At 37.6% G+C, this 21,027-nt stretch overlaps 1 protein-coding gene and 1 long non-coding RNA gene across 4 annotated transcripts in view; one reads left to right on the top strand and one right to left on the bottom strand.

Moving 5' to 3' along the window:
• ADGRA1 (adhesion G protein-coupled receptor A1) overlaps positions 1-21,027 on the bottom strand; it is a 397,321-nt gene that overhangs the window by 204,998 nt on the left and 171,296 nt on the right. For both annotated transcript variants that reach the window (XM_034436536.2, XM_087871687.1), the window contains exon 8: positions 5,113-5,277. In XM_034436536.2, the coding sequence (XP_034292427.2) occupies positions 5,113-5,277 (165 nt within the window). The remainder of the gene's footprint in view (positions 1-5,112; positions 5,278-21,027) is intronic.
• LOC117676758 (uncharacterized) overlaps positions 1-21,027 on the top strand; it is an 82,527-nt gene that overhangs the window by 53,835 nt on the left and 7,665 nt on the right. For both annotated transcript variants that reach the window (XR_015728350.1, XR_004594504.3), the window contains one exon: positions 4,239-4,414. This is a non-coding gene — a long non-coding RNA (uncharacterized LOC117676758). The remainder of the gene's footprint in view (positions 1-4,238; positions 4,415-21,027) is intronic.

The following is a 21,027-nucleotide window of genomic DNA, read 5'->3' as shown; positions in this document are numbered from 1 at the left end:
GCCCGTGGGCCGGATGCATCACATGCAGGCCACGCCCACCCTGGCTCTGCAACGGCAAAACTGCCGCGATATGTCATGTGATGTCATGTGACGTGATCAAGTTTGACATCCGTGCTTTAAATCAATGGTCAATTATGCAAACTTCAATTCCTAGAATTCACAACAATGGTCATAGAGAATTCTGGGAGCTGAAATCCACAAGAGTTAGTGCACCACTGGGCTATCCTTGCAAATTGTTGAAAAATCATTTATCTATGCTGATACCTGAACCATACAACATTTATTTTCTTGGAATAACTTTTGGCATTGCAGTACTTAAGGCTTTTCCTAGACTCCCTTTTTCATTCTGATCCTATCTAGGCATTAAGATGGAAAGAGGTCCCCTGCTTTCATAATCTATTTTTGAGCCATACAGCACAAGAACTTTTCTTGTGTGACTCCAAACTAGGGAATAGCCAATCAAGCTGCATTTAAGGGATTGTGTTAAGATTCTGGTTCTAGTTTTAGTTATGCTGAGACTATAGCTCCCTATAATTGTAGCCTGGACTGCCAGCATATTGAGTATAAGCATTTCCACTCAGCTGAAGACAACCAAATTGGGGAAAGCTTAGAAATTATCTTAGAATCATAAAGCCGGAAGGGACTTCGGAGATCTTTTAGTCCACAGGCATCAAACTCGATCACGTCACATGACGTATCGCAACATTTTTTGTCTTTGGAGAGCTGGGGTAGGTGTGGCCTGTGTGTGATACATCCAGCCCATGGGCCGCCAGTTTGACAGCCTGTTCTAGTCCAACCCCTTGCCTAAGGCAACAGTCCTTATACCGCCCAGACAAATGGATCTCCAATCTTTCCTTGAAAGCCTCCAGCAATGGAGCACCCACAACTCCAGGAGGGAAGCTCTTCCATTGGTTAATTGTTCTTACTGTCAGGAAATTTGTCCTTAGTTTCAGATAGGATCTCTCTTTAACGAGCTTGCACTTGTAACCCAAGAATGCTACACAAGATGCACAGTATTAGGGTACCGATGCTTAAGATTTGGAAACACCAGGACACAGCCTTTTTTTGCTCACTTAAAAGTATCTTACAATGAAAGGAGAAAGAAAACAAACATAACCATCATCTTATAATAATAGCTTTTGTTCACTGAAGCTTGCATTACAATCCTTGCAGCGAGATTTCAATTACACATACCACCTGGACCTGTCAGCTCAAAAGAGTCAATCTTTCCATTTTATATTTAATGTGTCTTTCTTTTTAAAACAAGGTGATTTTTTCCCTCCGTTTTCTTTTGTGCTTGTAATAGATTGCTTCCAACATATTTGCCATAATATCAAAACCTCAAAGACATTTTCACGATACGTTATTGGCAGGGAAGTTCATCCAAAAAGAGAATTTTTTCAAAAACGCTTCAGGTGTTAATGTTAACTTTCAGCTCCAAAGATATTCTCTAGAATTCTGAATTCATTACTTTGAAATGCCAAAGGAATATACGGACTCAGCATGCTTTTGATGTGTATTTCTAAAATAAATTTGTGCAGAATGTTTGAATGATGATCAATAATGAAACAAATGTGAATCCTTCGGTTTTTTTGATTTAGAGAAAAATGAAACAGCAAAAGGCCTCTCATCTTAGCTGAACATTTATTTCACTTTTATTTATTTATTTTATTTAAGATGACATTTACCAGCAATGGAGCGGAAGGGTTGCTAATGAAGGTTGCAGTCAGTATAAGCTTATTTTGGTGTATTTTAAAACTGACTCATTAAAGAGCACCTCAAGTTGAGTTGCTCAGCTTTCTGGGCTGAGTAGAAAGGTAGCTTGTTCCTGGGGATAATCGTGTCTTGAACTTTGCAAAGAAAAGCAAAGATTTTCCTCTTCAAAACCTCATCTGGTTCTTTCACATATATTTATCATAATACGTATTGTGGTGAAATAAGGCTATTTTTACTTTGTTTCATTTTTTAAGTGGAAAATGAAAACACTAAGCAAAATACTGCTAAGAACTGAATGTCCCACCTAAGGACAACATAATGGCCATATGATTTCTTTTGCAACCAACTATATTCTACTTGACCACCCTGAAAGTTTTAGTCTAACTCTCCTTAGCCCTTAGTCATAGTTTTAGTCATAGGTCCTTAGTTTTATAAAACAAATGGAAAAAAAGATGCCATGTTTTCTAAAGCAAATAAACAAGAATAAGTGCCTTCAGGAACAATGTTACTCTTAGTAGAAAGAAGCTTTACTGCTTTCTTATGTGCTAGTAAGTATCCCAGTATCATTTATTTTTTTTAAAAAAAATCATCTTGAAGAATGCAGGGCAGGGATCAGCAAGTTGTGGCCCTCTCAGATTTTTATGGGCCTTGCCCAAAGTTTATTTTATTATTTTATTAAATTTGATGGCAGCCATCTCATCTCTGGGTGAATCTGGGCATCTTACAACATTAAAAGCTATAAAACCATAACATGAATATTTCTACAAACAATAAAATAGCATTGCAATCAGAGAAAGAGTAAAACTACGATTAAAATATGGGGGAGAGAGTGGGATGTGCAGGGGTAGGTGGGATCTCCTCTTAATCCATCAAACTCCTCCAGTGTGATGCTCCCAAGTTGGAGCCCATAGCCAACCAGCAGAAACCAGTCTTCGGGCTGTTATGAAAGGCCAGAAGGATGGGAGCAAATCTCACTCGGGGAGGGGAAGGGGTAAGATGTTCCAAAGGGCAAGAGCCATAGCAGAAAAGGCTCTTCTCCTGGATCCCACCAGCCAGAATTCCTTGGCCAAGGGGGTCAAGGGGGCCCAGAGCATGTCTCTGCTGCCGACGCATGTATAGTATACAGGTAGTCCTTGACGTATGACCTCAATTGAGTCCAAAATTTCCACTGCTAACTGACACATTTGTTAAGTAAATTTTGCCCTATTTTACGACCTTCTTTGTCACAGTTGTTAAGTGAATCACTGCAGTTGTTAAGTTACTAACACGGTTGTTAAGTAAATCTGATTTTCCCATTGACTTTGCTTGTCAGAAGGTTACAGAAGCTGATCACATGACCCGAAGGCATTGCAATTGTCATAAATATCGATCAGTTGCCAAGCAACTGAATTTTGATCAGGTGGTCATGGGGATGCTGCAATGGTCGTAAGTGTGAAAAATGATCATAAGTCACTTTTTCAGTGCCATTGTATTAAATAGTTCATTAAATGAACTGTTGAAAGTTGAATTCTATATTTGCACAACTTAAGGGCCAGACATTCTAGGGTTTAATAGTCTTTTCATGTATCATCCTATTATCTTAGAACATCTGATGTCAAAAAATAGAAATAAATTTTAAATAATGGAAAACTCATGAAACTGTCATTAAATCGCATTAAATGTTTGCAATCACACTCTCAATGTCATATGAGTACATTAAAATACTGTCCTTAAATATCACAAAATCATGCAATCTAAACAATATCTAACAAGGTATCAGTCATTTTTCAAATTTAATTTCGGGATTGAAATGATGTAGGTCTATGTTGGAGACTGGTGTGGGCATGATGAGCTTTGAGGAGTATTCAGAATTTAAGAGATAGTTTGTATTCAGCAAACAGAGTAACAAAAAGCTTTTAGTTTTGATTCCAGGCCACATTCGTTTCTCTCTAGTCTCCTGTCTTTTTTATTGTTACCAGTCACAAATAAAGCAATTCCCAACCCCTTGAGTTATAACCACTATTCAGGCTTTTTAAAATGAGGTGTTTTTTTTCTCTACTAGGAAAGCAACATTTTCTACTCTTAATAAAGTTGATTTTGCTCTGTATATATTCTGGAGTGTTTGGCTCCTTCCTCAAGTTCTAAGAATATTCCTCTGGCTTCTCCTCAAACTAGAAATTTTCATTGGCTGTGATTACGTCCATGTTGTTTTCCTTGTCAGTGTGCTTTCAACTCTGTTCCTGATATATCCTTCTTCCATCTATAAGCCTATAAGTGATGCTGAATAACAAATTTATATGTCTAATATTGGTATCAGCAGCTATTAAATTTGATAAGTAGATATTCCAAAATCTCTGCTTCATGACGCTCAAAATTTTGCTCCATGATTTAACATAATGTATATCTCAATAGCTCTTTAAAATGGCCTGGCTTCAAGAAAAAACTAATTCAAGCCCACTCAAAGTCTTGATTATAATTGATGGGTTTAACATACAGCAAAGCACTATAAATTATGTCATATTGTTTTTTTTTGTTTTTTTCAGATTCATAAGTGATTATCTACATGGTTGTGAAGCTGTTACTTGAAATACTCAAACCAACATTTCTTGCATATAACTAATCCTTTCAGTTGCAGAAAGTAGTCTGATGTATGTGCTTCATATTTGGGGAAAAAACTACATATTAGCAAACCAAATCTGTTCCTAAAGCACTGAAGCAGGTAAGGATCTACTGTAACCTTCTTAAAATAGTTCTGAAATAAAATTGAAGGCATGGGTCTAATAAAGTGTGTCTAAAAATAAATTTTGACAGATTCACGATAATGTTATTTTAGGAGAAATATTTTCTTTACCAAGGGAGGAAGGACATAGTGTAAAGAGGTCTCTTGAAGTCTCCTTCAGAATTCACACTGGTTTCATGCTTAATTTATATAGAAAAACGCTTACTAACTAGTTATTTTGTGATGATATATTATTATTTTGCAATAATATATCAGATGGACTGGTACCCTGCAATGACCCAAAGTTGATTTCACTTTTAAATAAACTGCAGTTGAATAACACACAATAAGCCATGGTTTTAAAAGTCCAACACTGGGTTTACACAGATTAAACTAGCAACCAACCAATCAACCATAGTTTATTTTGATGTGCAGTTGCAGAGAAATTATTATTTTTTGTTTGCTCCACTGTATCCCTGCTATTTGTAACTTTAAATAAAGCTTTCAAAACTAATATGACCTGAGAAACCAATATGGCCTCATCTGGTTTTACTTGACTAGTTATTAATCCAACTGCTCGACCTGAAGAACTTTCTGTTCAGGAAAAGCAATCTGTAGAGTTTCCATTAAGAAAAAGAAAAAAGAAAAATATCGTAATCTGATGACTGAAATAATTTTATTTTTAAAGAAAATCTTACCTGAAATCTCCTTTATTGTTAATTATTCTCTCAGCAGGACAATAAGGTGCAGCTGTTTCTAGTACAACAATTTCCACCTGCTTAGAAATGCTTCCATAGGAGTTGCTAACCACGCACTCCCACATTCCAGTTGCATCAATATCAATACTGGATAAGATAAGCTCCCTGAAAAGAAATAAAATGTTTTTTTTAAAAAAAAACTAGTTTAAACTCACATAAGGATGAAAAGTTGTATACAGATTCATTTGCAGTGTGTCCTAGAGACAGGCAAATGCTTGATATTGGGTAATAATGTCATTACATCAAGGCTACTTATTCCTTATTACTGTGCTGGAAACTTCAGGCGTACAAAAGACAAATAGCAATATACTTATTTTCCCCCTAGTCTAGTAAATTCAACATCCAAAGTAGATCTATTGTGAAACCTGCCACCTCTTACAATTAAACAAATTAGGACCATTCTTATAAAACCTCAAATGATCACAATTCTCAAACTAAGACATCAAGTTCAAGATATATCTGCATTTTTTTTTCTGTTTAGTCCATGATTTCAATTAACTTTGCCCATTCTTTTGTAATATAATCTAAGTAACTAAATCTATATCCAATCTGCTAACCAGATTGGACTTGACAAACCACTAAAGTAGGTTTATAAAAACTGTAATCAGTGATCTTCATTTCTATTGGACTACAGTAATACATAAAAATAATCTGTATAGTTTAACAAATATTAATGCTTTTGGGATATACAATAAAAGTTTACTTAAAAGCTTTCTAGACATTTCACTTTAAAAAATATTTAATTAATACGCCAATCATCTCACTATCCAGCTACTCTGGGTAGTTATCCCCCCTCCCCCATCTACTTACTTTATAGGTCGTTCCATGAAAATAAAACATTTCTTTCTTTGGGATCTTGTTGTCATTTCTCTTGAGACTCAGTCTCCAAAGATGCAAAATCCATTCAACTTTGAAATGAGCACTCAGTACCACTCCCAGCACATTATCCCTAACAGGATTCTTAACTCTGGACCGAGAGTCATAATTATGAGAGTTTCCTCTCCCAGCCCATCTCCCAAATCTGTCCCAACATTTTGTCCTCTAACATTGAAGAAATAGACATGGCTCTTTTAAGAATCAGTGTCAACATTCAGAAGGAGAAGGACTCCTATGACAGCTTCAGCCAGTCTCTGCAGACACTACTACTATGAAAAAAGGATGTACAGGCAGTCATCGATTTACAACAGTTCATTTAGTGAAATTACAACAGCACTGAAAAAAGTGACTTATGACAGTTTTTCACACTTAAGACTGTTGCAGCATCCGCATGGTCACATGATCAAAATTCAGATACTTGGGAACTGACTCACATTTATGAACGTTGCAGTGTCCCAGGGTCATGTGATCCCCTTCTGGCAACCTTCTGCCAAGCAAAGTCAATGGGAAAACAAGATTCACTTAATAACTGTGTTACTAATTTAACAACTGCAGTGATTCACTTAACAACTATGGGAAGAAATGGAGCAAAACTCATTTAATAAATGTCTCACTTAGAACAAATGTTTTGGGCTCACTTGTGGTCATAAGTCGAGGACTACCTGTATTACAGTTAAGCTTTGTTCTCAGCTATCCAAGGTCCTGAAAGTTCCTTGCTTATTGAAGATCAAGATCTTGCAGGGTACTGCATTGCAACTTATGAGTATCTGAGTCAGGGGTGGGTTCTAAAAATGTTTACTACCAGTTCTGTGGGTGTGGCTTATTTTGTGTGCATGGCTTGATGTCATGTGACAATTCTTTAGGATTTAGCAGAGGTACTGGTCTACCAGGCTTTTAACTGCTTGCAGAACTGTACCGGTCTACCCATTTGTTCTTGGAGCGTCCTGGTCTATCCATTTGTTTTTGGACGCACTGGTCTACTGATTTATTTTTTCAGGCACCGGTCTACTTATTTGTTTTTGGAGGCATCGGTCTACCACCACACTGCCTTTTAACACTGATCAGCTATAGGGCGGCCCTTTGAAGCCCCGCGGCAAGAGTTTAAACAGTTTTTTTTCCTTCTAGCCAATCAGCTGGGACTCAGGAGGCAGCAATAGATTGGGAGTGGGGCCAAATAAAAGATAAGAATAATGCAGGGGGAGCGGGGGGCGGAGGGGGCGGAACCGGTTCGGTGATGTCATATCGTCACCGCTACCGACTCAGTGGAACCGGGCCGAACCGGGAGAAACCCATCACTTATCTGAGTGATAACTACATATCCTCTGGTCATTTTGCATGAGAATCCAAACTAAAATAATACAAATATTTTACTAATATGAAGGTGAAAAATCAAACATCCTATTTTATGCCACATTTTCTTTTAGATTAAATAATGTCTCTGTGAACCAGTGCCTATTACTTTGGATTCTTAGAACAAACCTCCTAAGAATTTGTGATAAAATATTCTTTCGTTAAAACAACTCTGATAGATACATAGTATCTTTATGAGCATTCAATGATATTTTCAGTTGTGACTTTAAATAAGGTGTACATTTTATTCTTTTTCTGTTCCAGCCATGATCTTATAAGGATGAACAATCCCAAGAGCATTTTTTAAAATTTCATTTTGACCTCTCCTTTCTTCTGAGTAATACACTAGAATATTTAATCCTTACAGTCTCTAGAGCTCAATTTACTGGCTAAACACATCACAGCTTCATTCTGTAAGAAGCTGTAGGTTTGTATGGGATTTAGGGCTGAACTTTGTGGCACCCCACACAATACCTCATTCCAGTTTGATGAGTAATCATGGATGAGTACTTGAGAATGAGTTTTGAGTCAGCTATGTTAATGTTCATGCTAGCCAGCTAATCAGCATAACTTGGGGCATTTTATCAAACATTTTGCTAAAATCAAAATATATCCGGCCTACAGCATGCCAGTAATTGGCAAAGAATATTACCAATCCAAAAATGAGATAAAATAGCCTGGGAAAAAATATTTTTAACAAATCCATTATGACTTCAAGTAATTATCACATACTTCATTCTTACAAATTAATCTCTTTATGGCCTTCTGTAGAATTTTCCCAGCAATCACAGTTAGATTGATTGGTTGTAATTCCCTGAACTATTTACTTCCCTTTTTTGAAAATAGATACTATATATGTCCTCCTCTAATTGTCTGATGCTTCATTCAAGTCTCCAAGATTAGTCAGGCACAATGGGTAAACAATCAGTCAATCCATCATCATCTTCTTCTTTTTCTTCATTATTGTATTGGTATTGTTATCTACTCTAGAGTAGAGCTCATCTGGTCCTATAAACTTAAAATTAGTTAAAATAAACAGGTTTTCTTTGCTGACCAATGAACTGATTTATATCTTGGTTTGCTCTAAAATGAAAGGTAAGGATAAAATGATCCACAGCTGTGCTTTATTAATGCTATCATTTGTGGATAAGGACAAAGGATATAGACTACCCTGTTTCCCCCAAAATAAGACATCCCCTGATATTAAGCCCAATTGGGCTTTTGAGTGCATGGCAATAAGGCCAAGCGCTTATTTCAGGGTTCAAAAAAATATAAGACAGGGTCTTATTTTTGGGGAAACATGGTAGAATATTCTTTATTGGCCATCTGATTGGACACACAAGGAATTTGTGAAGTATGAAATATGAGAATACATATTTTATTGAAAAAAGGTACCAGTAAATAACTGAATTACTTAATATATAGTATTAATACTTAGTAGATTACATTGCTTAGTGTTTTTTTTCTCTTTTCTTTGTACATGCTCCTTTCTTTTTCAAATAATGAAAGCTGCCGTGCTAATAGCAGATGTAGATATAAGGTTTGCTTGTTCTATTTGTTTGTTAGTTTGTATAAACTCTAGACTTCAGCCCTGCCCATCCTCTTCACAGTTGCCCTGGTAAAACATGGAAGCTCTTCTACAATACTGAGTTAAGGCTGTTCTGGTGTTTTCTATCACAGTGTTGTCATCTGCATACAGTATATCAGCAGTTGTTTGGTTTACTTATTTGTGCATTTTGTTTAGATAGCTGCCTGCTTGACATGTGAGTCAGAGTTGTATAGACAATTTAAAGGAACAAAAACGAAAATATAATAAAAGACACTGCACCAGAGGCGCAGTGGTAGATTCAAGGTGGATTTACAAAGTCTCCTGACTCAGTACCTGGGGGACAGCCAGATCTTTAGAGCTTTTCGGAAAGCAAGCAAGATCAAGTCATCTGGATTGGGGGGGGGGATGTTATTCCATGGTGACAACAACACAAAAGGCACAAGAGGGGATCCTTTCTGTGCCGCTTCTTGCATAGCAACAATTCAAAGCTGCTATTTCTCTTTATTTCTCCTTCCTGTAACTCAGTGCCAGATTCTCCCACAGGTGGGCACGTTGCTGAGAAAAGGTCCCTCCCTCAGGGCTCATCCAGGTCTCAGTAATGCGCAGGAAGCTAGCTCTTTCATCCATGATAAGAACCTATTACAAGCTAACCTGGCGCTAATCAGCAGCAGCCTAAACCCAGGGTCACCGATAATCTTAAAACACCAGAACTGAGCCCAGAAGCCGGAAGATGCCCCTTCCCTGCATCAAACCAACTTGTCAAAACCCTGTAATCTCTCCCCAGGTCCAAATATCTTATTCAACTCTCAAATATTAAACTGCCACTCCCTGACCAGCTAGTTTGTCAGAATCCTTTATCCCAGGGGTTCCCAACCTTTTCTATACCCCACACCACTAGAACGCTTCTGATATATTCTTGCACCCTTTAAAAAAATAATTTATATGCATATAATTATACATATACACTATAATTTTGAAACTTCTAAACCGAAGTTTTTGCATCCCCTGGAATATTGTCTCACATCCACCCCACGACCCCCTTCCCGCAAGTTGGGAACCTCTGCTTTATCCAGTGATAATCTAATCAGTGCCAATTTTTCATCACCATACATATCACAACATACACCCTGACTTATCAGGACATTCATATAGCCCTCTCCATACCAATTATGGGCTCAGGTGATCTAAGGAGAACACCATTGCCATCATACTGTCACAGCAAGGGAGTTAGCCTCAGTTGCCCCCCCCCCCGGTCTGGAAAGAATTTCCACTACAATTTTTCTAAACTACAGATCAAAAGTTCTAGTCTTCTCAGTCCTATACTCCTCTGATGCTGCAGACAGACCCCACCATGTAAAAAGCCCCACCAGCCATTGGAACAGACAACCCATCGATCACTTTCTTGCAATCCCAGTGACACATGTGGGAGATTAAGATGACCACTTCTTATGGATTCCATAGAAGCTGCTGGACTCAGGCTAACCTTCAACTCAGCTGCCAATCTGACCCTGTTCCTGTGGCTTCTGTTTCCTAGTACCTGCCCCCCCTTAGCAATCCAGCATCTGAGGCCAGTGATGGCTCACTGCCATTACCAACACTCAGCAGTCAATAGCAGATGCCTTTTCCACAACTGAACAAGCACTCGGTCCCACCAGCCAGTAGTTTAGGGCCTAGCAGCGGATTGGCAGCATCTCCAGGCAAACACACATCATTGCTCATTGCTGTCGCTGCAGTTGCACAGCTGCTCTCCAGGTCCAGATCAGTCTCTGACATCTTCTCTGGTTCTTGGATTGTTTTCAGTGTATCAGTTGCATCTTTGAGCTGGGTTCCCACAGAGCCACTCATTCACCAACTGCAGAGCCTCTATCACTACCAAAATTTTAAATAAATGTTGACAGTTCCAGGGGCAGTAAAAGGCTCTGTGCTCTTTTCCATAGCCATTATCTTATCCACGGATTATTTTTCCATCTGTATCCCTTTTATTAATCTTATTAAATGTCTTTACTGAGTAAAAATACTTCTAAAGAAGGAAAAGAAAAGTGAAGTAAAGTGTTAAGAAAATAAGAAATAAAAGAGAAAGGAACAAGACCAAAGAAACAAAGAAACGGCTTCCAAACTTCTTTGCAGCAGTTATAAATGAATATGCACATTATCCCCTCTGTGTATTTTTTTCATTTTCTGATTTTTGCTAATACTTTTTGTGTACTATAACCCATACTGGCTTTTTCCATGGTCTTCCATTGCTTTTGGAATTATTTACAATTGTGCTTAAGCTTCTTTCCTAGATTTTCAATGTACGTTGTGATAATGTAGCTGTTCTTTGCAATATCATATATCCCTGTGTGGATTACTAGAAAATGATATTTGTTAATGGACTTTGTAAGTTTTGGAAATTGATCTCTCATATATGCCTGTTGAGCTGAAGACAACCCGCCATTTCACAAGCAATAAATTCCCTTAGCATACATCTGTTTCAGTTCCTTATAGCTGAACAATAGGGATTTTGCAGGACATAGGCACTCTATATGTTCTCTGCCTTTTTGCTATAAATGGCCTTGTTTCTCTTTTACAGCATTCTGTTTTTGTTCCTCTGAAATACAGAGTATGAAAGAAAGTAGATTTGACCTTAGAAAGTGGGAAGAGTACAAAAACTATTAAGAGTAGAGAAAAGGCAACTCAGTCCTGAGAAAGTAGAATGTTTGAGAAATAAATTCAGAGCAATACTGTCTAACAGGCTTGTAAGGTTCTATTATTTTACCTTATAAGAAGAAACAACAATCTTGAAAACACTGCTATCTCAATCTTGCCTGCTTCAAAAGGCTGACACAGAGTTGGCTTCTTCCTAGAAAGCATGAAAATTGTCTCCAAAGGAAGTGATTTCCTCTGTTACCTCCAGATTTGGTATCCAACTTTCCATCTTTAAAAAGTAAAATTTAAAGGATATATAGATGGTAGGTAGGTAGGTATTAACTTGAGAAAAAGCTATGCAGGGCCAAACTTGAACATCAAAAGATGTTCCAGCACATCTCTCTACAAGAGGTTTCATGAGCAATTACAGTAAGACTAAATCTTTCTTTAACATTTGTAGTTGTAAGAGGTGATGCTTCCTTTTTCATGCGCTAATAAAAAATCCCTGCATAATTGTAGTCTTGCTTAAACTCAGTATCTGGAAGGACAGAAATTGTTCAATAATGTACAGTGGAAATTAATTCAGGAAAACCATTATGATGTTGAACTGTAGCCTACAGCATTGCTCATTGCCAAATGCAGGCATTCAATTCAATCTCTTTTAAATGACTAATCTGGGGTAAAGTATTTTCCTTTAGAATAATACATTTTAATCAGTGCAACTATATATAACTAATTAAGCAGACTATTTCAGCCTTTGCTCTGCAAAGCTGTTTCTTTTATGTTTTGCAATAAGAGACTTACAGTGATTAGTTGCATTCTGATGGTCATTTAAATATCACTAATAAAAGGAAGCAATATAATAAAGAATAGTACATAAGCTAGTTGAAACTCATGAACTTCACTGACTTTTTCATTCCCCATTCCCCAAGGAAAAAAATTGATGTAACTGCCTGTTGCAAAACCAGAGGATTCTGGCAGAACAGGAAAATAAACTACATTATCTCCCGCCATCACTTCCTTTATACAGGTAGTCCTTGTATGAACAACAGTTCATTTAATGACCATTCAAAAATTGAAAAAAGTGATCTATGACTGTTTTTCACACTTACGACCTTTGTAGCATCCCCATGATCATGTGATCAAAATTCAGATGCTTGGCAACTGGCTCATATTTATGACTGTTGCTCTGTCCCAAGATCATCTGATCACCTTTTGCGACCTTCTCACAAGCAAAATCAGTGGGGAAGCCAGATTCATTTAACAACTAACTTATCACTTAACAACTGTGGCAAGAAAAGTCATAAAATGGGGCAAAACTCACTTAACAAATATCTCATTTAACAACAGAAGTGTTGGGGTCAATTGTGGTCGTAAGTCGAGGACTACCTGTAATACAATATTCAAAAGCAAGCACATGCAATAGTGAGTTATTATAATTAAATTGATTGGGTATCAGTACAATCCTATGCACGAGCCACATCAACTCAAGAATGCTTACTTTTGTGTGTGTGTAGATTCAAATTGTCATATGTGCTGAGCTTCAACATAAAGCCTTTGGTCAGCTAAAATGCAGCTTTTAATTAGAAATGTAATCTTCTAAGTTAAGTGCTACCCATCATTATCAAAGAAAGGCAGAATGTAGCCTTCACTTGATTGTCTTAATTTTCAGACAATCACTATTTCAGTCAGCCAGAAACACAGCATGGCCTGTAAGATATGTTGTTATCACTTGGCAGAGAAATTGTCAATTAGCTCTTACCCAAAAAATATCCTACAGCTGCATTCTACTCCATCTCTGCTCCATTCTCTACTATTTCTATGGAAGCAAAAAATCACACAAACTCTTGGGTGATTCTGCTGAATCATCAGATGCAGTACCTTCGAGCAAAAATTAAGAAGCTCCCAGATGGGTAGCAGTATATTTAAATTATCTATCTATCTATCTATCTATCTATCTATCTATCTATCTATCTATCTATCTATCTATCTATCTATCTATCTAATCTATCTATCTATCTATCTATCTATCTATCTATCTATCTATCATCTATCTATCTATCTATCATCTATCTATCTATCTATCTACTGTATCTATCTATCAGCTGTGGTGGCACAGTGGTTAGAATGCAGTACTGCAGGCTACTTCTACTGACTGCTGTCTCCCTGCAATTTGGCAATTCGAAGCTCACCAGGCTCAAGGTTGACTCAGACTTCCATCCTTCAGAGGTCAGTAAAATGAGGACCCAGGTTGTTGGGGAAATATTCTGACTCTGTAAACTGCTTAGAGAGGGCTGTAAAAGCACTGTGAAGCAGTATATAAGTCTAAGTGCTATTGCTATCTATCTACCATATCCATCCATGGCATGATTTTCTTCAAAAGCCAAATAGGAAGATGATCAGGGGTGCTATTCAGCAGGTTCTGACAGGTTCTGGAGAACCAGTAGTGGAAATTTTGAGTAGTTCAGAGAACCAGCAAATATTTATTTATTTATTTATTTATTTATTTATTTATTTGTTTGTTTGTTTGTTTGTTTGTTTGTTTGTTTGTCATATTTCTATGCCACCCACTCTCCGAGGACTCTGGGCAGCTTACGCCAAAGACAGTATACTAAATAGCATATTGCCCCCAACAATCTGGGTCCTCATTTTACCCACCTCAGAAGGATGGAGGGCTGAGTCAACCTTGAGCCGGTGAGATTTGATCTGCTGATCTGCTGAACTAGCAGTCAGCTGAAGTAGCTACAGTACTGCACTCTAACCACTGCGCCACCTCGGCTCATTTAAAATACCACCTCTGCTCATGAAAATACCACCTCTGGCTGGCCCCAGAGTGGGGTGGGAATGGAGATTTTGCAATATTCTTCCCCCAGGAGTGGGGAGGGAATGGGGATTGTGCAATATCCTTCCCCTGCCACGCCCACCAAGCCACACCATGCCTACCAAGCCATGCCCACAGAACCGGTAGTAAAAAAATTGAATTCCACCACTGAAGATGATGATATACAATAGAATGAAGGAAATAGGCAGCTCAAATTTTTGAATACTCATATATGTTATCAGCGCTACCAAAAATGCAGATTTGATTCATGATTTTCTTTCATTAGATGACAAATCAAAACATTCTTATCCAGTCCAACATATGATTAGTAATCTAATATGTTATTGACATTGTTGATCTCATCTTATTGGATTAGGTCTTATCGCATGCATTTTCTAAAAATATGTTAGCTTACCTACTTCAGATATTACCTGAAATATGTTTCAGATAAATCCACGAGGCAAAACATTTGAATTCAGAAGTTCACAGAACAGGTTGTGATTCTTTCCTCCCTTATCTGCTTTCCCAAACTTTACTGTCCATGCCCAGGATTCCAAACTGGGGAACAAATCTTATTAGATACAAGGGCTGTGAAGTCAAGACTTCTTCAAGTCAGACTCAACTCATGTTGATATCATAGATACACCCGTGTACTTTTTTGCCAATAATATGGACGTTTTTCTGAAGTGTCCTTGCTGCTCATTGAGCTTGGTTGTTTTCTTGCAGATGTTTCATTACCCAAAGTAGACTGACTACTACTGATCATGTTACATAGTTTGTAACATCTGCAAGAAACAACCAAGCCCAGAGAGCACCAAGGACCTCTCATTTCAACCCCGAGCTACAAATATTCTCTTTGATTGGAAATTCTGTTTGCTTTACCTTCTCCTAGAATGCATTTTTGACTTCTCACTCTTGATTAAAGCTCTGGGATTTTACACAGTTCTCTCATCCAAGGACTCACTGGGTTCAACTGTCCCTAGTCTGGATAGATGCTGCCACCTAGCTGAGCTTAAATCATTGAATCTTGGCTTCATGTGATTATCACACATCTTAACTATTTTGGTCTGAGAAAGGACAGCATTGGTATTTGAAAAATGTTGTATTATTTACACAGGCAATCCCCATGTCTTTATCAAGTTTCAGCATTTTGCCACATGACTACTCTTAGCTGATCACTTACCCCAGAGACACTGGTGGCTTATTGGATTATAATAATAATACTTATAATAAATAAAACTTATTTTTGTTGCTGTTTTTCCCACAAATTTTCAGCACAGAATAGAGATAGTAATAAAATAGTGTATAGGATTTACACATTTTGTAAAGCTGCTTTAGAAGTTCAACATCTAAAGTTATTTTGGCTTCAAAATCTTAAGAAGGACTGTCATTTCTCTCTTAATGAGTTTTGTTGACAGTGTGCTAGTGAAGACATTAACCTCTCCACCAAACTAGCTTGCCTATACTGTTATATACCAGGTTCTACTTACCTTTACTACCGGTTTGCAACGGGGTGTGTGCGCATGTGCTTGCTTCACTCGCGCGTGTGCGCGCTCTTCTGCACATGCGCAGAAGCATTTTGGTGACGTCAGGATTGGTGGGCGGAGCCTCCCACCGGTTTTACTACTGGTTCTATAGAACCAGTGCGAACTGGGGGCAACCCACCACTGTTATATACTATATTTTTTTAATCAGAAAATCATCACATATGTTGCAGAATATAAGGCATCTATGGTTAGGAAAACAATCATAGCCAGTGAGTGACTGAAAGTATATTTTAGTCTTCTTAGGTAATGGTTAGAATGTACCTGAGAATTCTAACCATATGTCAGCATAGAACAATAATACCATCCAGCCATGTAGAGTAACATGGTTTTGGCAAGATTTTGTTATCTTTGATGAAGAAGTCTGACTACAATTATCATTACAGCATCATATCAGTGGAAAGACTACTGTTGTGGCTCCGTTGCCTGAGCCTGGGCTATCAACAGATGCAGACTCTGAGAGTGAGGGAGAGGAGTTGGCAAGGCCTCCCTCTCCAGGACCCTCCTCTCTGGCAATGCCTCCAGAGGACACCGAAGGTGTGTGTGTGTGGGACGGGGACAGAACAACTACATGATTAATTCATATAGTTGTGTTAGACTTGAAGTCAGTCTAAGAGTATCCAGTTATGAACATAAGCTGACATTCTTTAAAAATAATGGGGTTTTTTCTGCTATTATCCAATCCTTACAGCCGATGTGCACTTTAAAATAGATGTAAGGTAATTTTTGCATTGAAATATAACTTTTGCAATTTATTTTTAAAAGATAGACCATACCATAGAACAAATCCAAATTATTTTAGTGAAATTGTTGAAATCTCAATCCAAGTCCAAACATCCGCAGGATTGTGATTTTAGTGTATACTGTGAATTTAGCCCTGAAAGAAATGGATATGTCGAAAAATAACTATGCAATAAAGAAATGTATTCTTTATTGTACATATTATAAAAATATTGCAGTTGGATGCTTGCCATTATTCACATTTTTCATCAACAAAGAAAACAATCTAGTAAACACAAGAATATTTACATATTTTGAACTGTACTGATTGCAACTTTATTTAAATATTGCCTAACTACTACTTTTAAAAAAAAAATACTTAAACAAAATAAACAAACAAACTATACAAATCTAGCATACTTACCTATATAACTGTTTGCCCTTCTCAAAAATCTGCTTCAAGCAATTTGAAACAGATTTATATTTCCACTGAGTGCTAACCACATACTTTTTACAAGCAATAATGCATTTTGAAATGATATAGTAAACAAGTATGCATAGACTTCAGCTAATTGTAATATGTTTATCACACATATCAAATATAAATTATTTTCAAATGCTTTAAAAATATGTGGATAACTCATAATGGAAACCCATAATTTCAATGCCAGTGTTATGTAACTTCTAAACAACTCTGGCAATTCAACACAATGCAAATACTATTATGTGCCAAAATTTTAAAATGTGAACTACGTATAAATTGAAAGCTTCTTCTTGAATCAATGATTAGATAAAGATGCATAACCAAATAAAAATATCCCGGGATGGAACATGCGTTTATAAATCTGTTTCATTATTACAATAAAAGTGAGTTTTGTCTGTTGAGTTTTGCTTAAATATTTATGTTTATCAATATAAATAAATATAATAAATTTGAAGCATTTGCAAGCATAATTGTGCTGAGTTGAAAATGCATATGTAAAAACCGTTTGAATGGATGGCAGTGTGCATTTGTGTATGTGCAGTATAGAGAGCATAAATATAGTAATTCTCCTTAAATGATAGCTCTGGAAAAAGTAAGTATTGTACATTTGCTCCAAAACTGGTTTAAACAAGCTTCAGAAATTCTTTTTAACCCCTTTATCTGCAGTGTCCAGAGGACATTTCTCCAGTTTCATCTGTTTCACAAAGTCGCATCTTTCTTTTCTGCATGGAGTAATTCGGTTGTGGTATAGATGTTGTTGTTGTTATTGCTGATGCTATTGTATTTGTAGCCGTCCTTTGTTTTGCACAACTCAAAATGATATACAAGTTCCCCACAACAACCATCCTGCCCCATCCTTCCTAAGGAAGAACTAAACTTCATACAGATAGTCCTCGTCTTACAATAATTCATTTAGTGACCATTCAAAGTTACAACACTGAAAAAAGTGACTTTGGACCATTTTTCACACTTACGAACATTGCAGCATCCCATGGTCATGTAATTAAAATTCAGTTGCTTGGCAACTGGTTCGCATTTATGATGATTGCAGTGTCCTGGGGTTATGCAATCAGCTTTTGCGACCTTCTGATAAGCAAAGTCAAATGGGGAAGCCAGATTCATTTAACAACCGTAGCATGAAAAGTCATAAAATGGGGTAAACTCACAACAAATGTTTTGCTTAGCAACATAGATGTTGGGCTCAATTGTGGTTGTAACACGAGGACTACCTGTGCTTTTCTGGTTTCTAATCCAGCACCTTAACCACAAACTGGCTCTGTATTGGCTCTATTTTTTGGACTGTGAATATCGAAGGATCTAATCTAGGGAGATATATGTGTGTTGCCTCTCGGTGTGTATGAGTGTAATGGCCCACTTCCATTTCCTGAAGACATGTCTTCACAATGTCACCAATATCCCCTAACAACTTGCTGCTAAGACAGCCCAAAGATGGGTTTGGGTATACTGGTATAGAAGAAATGTTTTGAATGTTATTATCACAAGTCATTTCATGTGGTCATCCTATCATGCATGGAAGAGGTGACTTGAGGACCTAGTTGATGTCAATGATTTGTTTTGCCAATTGCTTTTGGTTGGTCTATCAGATCTCTTCTGGGAACACCATTTTCTGTCCAGTTACTAGGAGCCTTTTCTACAGTTCTGTTTTGGCTGTGATGGACACCAGAAATTTAGCTTTCACGGACACTTTTTTCGTAGTTTTTTTTCCATCCATTGAGTCAATTCCTTGTCTGACTTAAAAGAAGTTGCTGCCTTAATTGATATATAGTGCAAACCAAAACACCTGATAAATGATCAGCACACACCTATCATTCCTTATCTTGAAAATCAGTTCTGTTTGCGCTAAGCTACAGGATGGGTGGTCACAGGGCTTCCTACACATGTTGAAGGTGGGCCTCTTCTGCATTCAGCATGCTCTGGTTACAAAAGAGGTCAGAATCCCAGCTTATGCAGCTACTTCATTCAAAGTATTTTGAAGGTTAGGACCATCTTTGCAATAAAATATTTTCTTAAACTCAATCTCTTCAATAACATTATCCAGGGATTACATTTTGGATGCATAACAAGAAAATTTTGGTGAGAGTCGGTTTGGTGCATTGGTTAAGACTCCAGGCTAGAAGCCAGGAAACTGTGACTTTTAGTCCCACCTTAGCATGAAAAACCAGCTGGGTGACTTTGAATCAGTTACTCTGTCTCAGCCCAATTCACCTCCTTGGGTGGTTGTTGTTGTATGGAAAATAAGAGGAGAAAGGAATATTTTTGTTATCTTGAGGTTTAGATGGGGGGAAAAAAGAGTGGGTTAAGAATCGAAAGGAAATTGCATCCAAAGTACACTGAACCTACCTACTCTTTGCTGCCCTCTAGTGGCCAATTCATTATTTTTTTTAAAAAAAATGTGCAAGAGTATCTCACAACTTAATATGTTCCTCACAAACTTCAGAACCACAAGAACATTACTTCATTGACTCTACCTAAAGAACACAAATTTGGGACACAGCTATTGCTTATATATTTATTTTACTGGGCTTATAATATGCTCCAATCATGACAAATCTGAATTATAATGATGTACAGGTAGAACTTGGGTTACGATGGATCGTAATTTGTGTCCCTAAGAATACAGTTATAAAATGTGATGTCAGATGACCACATTGCTTAATGATGGCAATGCCAAAAGTCCTGGTTGCTTTCTTAACCCCAGGACTGTGCAGGTCTTTATGGGAAGACTTCATGTGGCTGTGACAGGGGAAGACGAGGAAGCCCTGGCAAGCAAGAACTACAGGTGGAGGGTAGAGGTGCCAAAAATGAGCACTATGAAGCACAGGTGGTCAATTCTGCAGGTGGGCACTACACAGCATGGGCACTATAGAACACAGGGGCAGGTAGATGCCATGGGTGGACAAAAAGGCAATGAGGAATGGAAGTGACTTGTAACCTCCTACTTGCAACCTACCTAAGTCAACTTCCCCCTTGACTTAGCTCGTGGAAAGCCGGTAAGAGAAAGTAACAAATAGCAATCACATGACCACAGGATATTGAAACCATTGTAATTGCGAGCCCATTGCCAAGTGCTGGAATCACAATCATGTGATTGCAGAGAGTCTTCTTCAATAGTCACAACTTCACAGATCAGTCATAATTCCCCCTCGTTACAACACTGTTTGTACAGTGTTGTTACAACTTTGAGCAATCACTGAATGAGTAGTCATAACCCAAGGACTACTGTACTCTGTAACTACCATATGTTAGATTAAATCCAATATAATAAAAGGGAAAAAAGTTGGGGATGTTATTTAAATTACATAAAGCATTGGAACAATTGCTAATATAACCAGAAATCAAAAGATCTTCTCCTGCTATACAGAACAAGTTTAGAGCATCCCATGGAATAATTATGATGGAATAGACTTCCTGCGGGAAAAACAAAACAGGAAGGAAAAAACCATCTGGGGAAATATTGTACCATAGAAATGGGGCAGCGATTGGGAAAGGCTCGCTTCTGTGATCTGTAGAAATGGCACTGTAGAAAGGGCCACTCTACATTGTTGAATAGGCAGATATCATCTGGAATTCAGAGTCCCATAGATGTCCAAATATGAAGCACTTTAAAGGTGACAACCAGCACTCAAAATTGGCCAGCTGACAAGCAATGCAACTGTTAACTACTGGTGTTCTATAGGCAAATCAGGAGTGCTTGTAATTATTCAAGCTGTCACACTGACTTATCCAGGCTCTTCGAAAGCAGGCCAATGTAAACCAGAGTACTGTAACCCGATTGAGGCTAGGCTGTATGAAAGAACAACAAACTCTTTGCTCCGACCCTATGATCATTAAGATGGAAGGAGAAATTCTTTTAGATAAAAAT

Source organism: Pantherophis guttatus, chromosome 6, assembly GCF_059756535.1.
Source record: "Pantherophis guttatus breed Tessera chromosome 6, ASM5975653v1, whole genome shotgun sequence".
Lineage (NCBI taxonomy): Eukaryota > Metazoa > Chordata > Lepidosauria > Squamata > Colubridae > Pantherophis > Pantherophis guttatus.
The sequence above is the reverse complement of the archived record's forward strand: the minus strand, read 5'-3'. Positions and strand labels throughout refer to the sequence as shown.